The following is a 5,000-nucleotide window of genomic DNA, read 5'->3' as shown; positions in this document are numbered from 1 at the left end:
GTATGTTTCTACAGGGAATATTCTTCTATAGGAACAGCCTAAATACAGACTAAATGCAGGCTGCTTGCAGTTTACTTTCCATGTTCCCAGATTTTTTGTTTCTTGTAATGAATTCGTTTTGGATAAATCATGTAGACTACCTCAAATCTCACTGCTTTGCCCGTTTTAAGCACTCTGTGTCATTGAAATATTTGTAAAACTGGAGTTTATTTTCCTCTACAGATCTGACCAAGACCAATGGCTTGCGCTCCCAGCTTGATGGGCAGTTGAATGAAAATAAAGTAGTTAAAGAGGTAAGCACTGTATAGTGAAGGCTATCTTTATATTGTGAGACATATTATTTGTGAAATTAGGATGTGTATTATAATGCAGATGTAAAATATTTATTAATAATCCGCTGTTAGGTTTGATAAAGTCAGTTACAGAAATTCCCTCATTGACGTTTATGTCTTAATTCCTTCCTTGTCTTTGAACTCAGTCCTGGTTATTAACTTCAAAGCAGATAAATTACCCATAAAGAGATATTCAAATTAAGGATTGGCTGTTATTTTACAAGTCTCAGGAATATCTTCTTCAGCTATTTTGTATTTTTGAAGAGGAGTTTGAAAACAATGTCAGAACATTCTGCATTCTGTTCTCTATTGCTCTGAAACAGTAATAACGGTCTCTTGTCATGCATAGGCTAAAAGAATTGTTGCAAATTATGATATGCATTGAATTATGGAAAGACAATATGTAGACTCATCCTGCCCTGAGGCATAAGGTCTGCTTACTCTCCCCTCTTGGCTGCTCTCTGTTGTATGCACTATATAGGCATGGATCTTGATAGGGGTCTTCTAAACTCGACCTAAGTCCTAGTTTTTCAGTGCTTGTGTTGAAAAACAATTATTGGCCAGAGTCAAAGAGCTGACGAAAAAATGTCATCCTTGCACTTATAAGTTTTTTGCAGCTTTCCTGAAATTAGTGCACACCAGTTATTTTTTGCTGCCATTGAGTAATGTTGGAGGATACTTTTTATATTAAGGTTTATTTACTATTTCTTTGGTTAGGCCTAACATCCTTTGTGTTTTTTAAAGTTAGAAAGCTACATTTTTGATATTCCTAATACATTTTGAAATTTGTAATTAGACATTGTATTTTTAAAGCTGTGTCAATGTGAAGGGCAGTACTGTTGTGGAAAAACACTGTTACCAAGTTGTGCTATAATTCACATGCAGGCGGTAGGTTCACACAAATAAAATAAATGCCATAAAACATATGTTGCCTTTACTTCTTAAAGCAGGTGGTACACACTCAACAGCCAGTGTCTGACTGGCTCTGTACACTGGGTAATTCTTAGGTTTTAAAACTAATTGGTTAATACACTAACTCTGCCTTTTTTAAACTATTTTTTCCAGTCCTCTTTTTCAGTTGATTTGATGTTTAGTGACTCTTTAAGATTAGAGTTTACATTTACACATAGATATTGAATATAGGTAATTTGTATGGCACATCCTGACAGAAAGGAGACTTCAAGGTGTAGAGTAAAAGCTGCTGCCAATAGCTACTCTATCAGACTCGAGTCTAAGGGCCTCACTGAGCAGTTATTGAAACTAAGGACTTGCACATCAGTATTGAAAGAAGTAGTAATTGTTGAATAGCTTTATATAGTCCCTATATAGTTATGTCTGAATTGGCTTTAGGGGGATTGTTCCATAGAGGGTGTAGGAAATCACATATTATTGATTATTTACTCTAAAAGTTTTTAAATATATTTTAAGATAACTTTGATCTAATCCATGTGGCTGAAGGATATGATATACCCTAAATTAGACTTTAGCCAGCTTGTGTAAGCAGAGAAAGTGACTGCAATGCTAGTTCATCTTACAGTTTGTATAATGAATTTTAATTATAAAGCAGGAATTGATATCATTGTTTTGTCCACAGGAGCTTGATCTCATTGACGACTCTGCAGTTGTGTACAAGCTTATCGGACCTGCTCTGATTCGGCAAGACCTGGAGGAGGCTCGGCAGAATGTCAACAAGAGAATAGATTATATACAGCAAGAAATGTAAGTATAATAACAAAGCACAAGCTCAGAAAGTGAAACCATTAAAGTTAAAGATGTAGGACAGGTTACAAATGTTCCAGCTATTGCAATTTCAGTATAATCTTTATCATTTTAGTCTAAACAGTACAAGTTATTTATCATGGGCAGAATTATGATGGAATTTCCAGGCTTTTTTCATATATTAACCCCTGAATCCAGTTGCAATGGTTACGCAAATGGCCAGCATCCCAGGTGTGCGGCACGTCGGCCGGGTGCGCACAAACACCCATGAGCGGTAACAAGACTCTATGCCTCCCCTTTGAGAAGTTATTTTGTGAAAACCTTTTTAGCTTTATCGCCATTTTCCAATGTCCATATTTGTCTTTTGATTTACTTTATCCAGATTGTAATTACTTATTTTCCATGCACAGACTCCATATCATCTCTCTATGTAATAAATAGCTCAGTGCAAAAAATATATATATATCAGGAACATTTGGTTATTTGTGTCATATATCTCATTTTTTTTGTAATTTTCAATTTAACGATACAACCTGCGCCACTGGTCACAGCGGCCAGGAATATGGTGCGCAGCATGGAAATGGTGTCCTTTCTGGACCTGGCGCTCTTCCAGTCATTGCTTACGCACGTTGGATTCTACATTCGTTTATTGATGGGAATAATGCTAAAGCCAAATTACAAATGCCAAATGAGTCAAATCACACTTCAAGAGGTTTGTGCACTTATGGTAAGTCTTTTCTGTCACCCTGGACTTCGCTCTTGACGCTTTGTTCACGTCACCGGTATAGCTGCCCAAGTCTTTCCTTGACATGATCGCAATATCATCCAGAACCAGGGGGTGATTACAGGCAAGCCACCAAAAAGGGCTGTACCAGGTCTTTCATGTTGCCATAAAGCATATGTTCCCATACCATACTTTTGTTTCTTCCAGAAAGAAGAAACGAAAGAAAGGAAGAAAAATATTTATTAACTGTAATCAGTGGTGCCAAATTGGAGGCCAGGTACCAAAAGTATAATGCATAGTGGTAGCATAAATATTTGCAGTGATTGTAACTAATATTATAATATAACACAATTTAAGTTGAAGTTAAATGATGTCATCCTTATTAAAGCACTAAAAATCTTAGTGTACTCTATAATGATGTATTTGTACGTGTGCTCAAGGTGATAAGCTTCTGTTTTTTGATGATTATGAGTATTTGAAGTGGACTTCAAATGTTGGCAAATAAGGCGCCTATTGAGCCTGTATAATCAGCTTCTATTAGCAGTTTCTTCTCATTTTTTGGGGAGTAATAATGTTTGATGACTAAAGACTAGAGGCAAAGATAAAAACAAAATCTGTTCTTGCTTCATGCTGGAACATAAATCAAGAAATGATTATATTTTCTTTGTAAAAAAAAAAAAAAAAAATAGTCAGAAAATGTAGAATATCTTGGAAAAAAATTGTATTCTATAGGCTGCCAACTAAGGTAATCACATGTGGAACAGAATACACTATGGCAGGTACAGACTTCAAATAAGGAAAACACACAAATATGCTAGAATCAAGTGTTCTCTTGTTCTTTCCTTTGTTTTATATGCCTTTGTTTAACATATCTTTCAAGTATAATATAAGAATGGCATGAGAAATGGCACAGACATTTTTATGGGCATATTCGTGTATTTTCTTGTTCTTCCCATTTTGTTCAACATGAATCTTTCAAGTATCATTCAAGAACATTTTATATCTGATGCTTATTTAGCAAGGGTGAAGGTGATAAGGAAAACTGGCAAGAGTGGAAATGATAAGGAAATTGGGCTGCATATGGTAAGCTTTTGTTGTTTCTTTCAGTCTGCAAGATTGTTTGGGATTTTGAGTCTATATCTATATGATTTCTGCTGTTTATGAATTTGATGAAACATACATTAACAGTGGGACAAGCTTTATAAATAAGATAAGGGCCATATGCTTAATGGAAATATGGACTTCGTAATAGACTTCATACCACATCGGTATATGTAGACACAACTATGAGTCTCCATTTATATCATACACACTTTTTGGAGTCCTGTTTGTATGAATTACAATCTCAACAGGTAGTAAATGTTCCACATTTTTGGAACAAACTGCAACAGGCTAAAGAGCAATTTACAATAGTTCTAGATACAAATTAAGAGGAAAATCTATATTAAATCTTGTTTTATACAAAATTAACCAATATAATTTCATAATTGATTTTGAAAAAGAACATACTTTTGTAGGTTGTGTTATTACACAAAATACAGTTTCTCTCAGAAAATTTAACCCAGTGCAGACAGGTAAAAATGTTTGGCAAGTGGATGTGAGAACGGGATTGTTGGTGCGCATCGGCAGTTTCCCGTTTGTGCCTGGCTCAGTTTGGTAGTTTGCGAGCGACATTTAGCACCTAAAAGCTTTTATTTTGCTATAATTTATAAAAATATTAAAATTTTGAAGGTTTACCTTCATTATAGGTGCCATTGCCTAAAATCTTTACCATATAAATGAAGCCACTACTATCGGAGAAAAACAAACTCCGTATGACAAACCAGTGGCGCGGGAATGGGCATGATATGATACCATCTGTGTTTTGGTCCACAATAGCCTTGGCATGTACGTACATGCCACTTGTCAAATATGGGTTAAGACAGTAAGCTCTACACTAAGATTTTTATTTTGTTTTCCATCTGGAATACAAACTTTCCTGGATGTGTGTGGCTTTTAGGCCCAGCCTACATGAACAATCATGTGCTGTTACAAGATTCTTTGCCTTCCCCGTACCTTGTTGTTATCTCTTTTTCTGCATGTACATTATTTTGCTTTTTTGTCATTTTGTTGTCTTAAGATGGTAATAGACCCTTTTCCTCACACAGACTATGTATTCTACAACTCTGCAATAACAATAACAATATGTGATTTTATTATTAATGTCTTTTTTTTATATATATATA

At 35.1% G+C, this 5,000-nt stretch overlaps 1 protein-coding gene across 1 annotated transcript in view; it reads left to right on the top strand.

Annotated features, from left to right (window-relative positions):
* The window catches only part of Pfdn6 (prefoldin 6), a 17,762-nt gene that overhangs the window by 3,106 nt on the left and 9,656 nt on the right, over positions 1-5,000 (top strand). Inside the window, exons 2-3 of the mRNA XM_027379965.2 lie at positions 223-293; positions 1,927-2,051. Coding sequence (XP_027235766.1) covers positions 223-293; positions 1,927-2,051 — 196 coding nt within the window. The remainder of the gene's footprint in view (positions 1-222; positions 294-1,926; positions 2,052-5,000) is intronic.

This window comes from Penaeus vannamei, chromosome 29 (genome assembly GCF_042767895.1).
Source record: "Penaeus vannamei isolate JL-2024 chromosome 29, ASM4276789v1, whole genome shotgun sequence".
Taxonomy (NCBI): domain Eukaryota; kingdom Metazoa; phylum Arthropoda; class Malacostraca; order Decapoda; family Penaeidae; genus Penaeus; species Penaeus vannamei.
The sequence above is the reverse complement of the archived record's forward strand: the minus strand, read 5'-3'. Positions and strand labels throughout refer to the sequence as shown.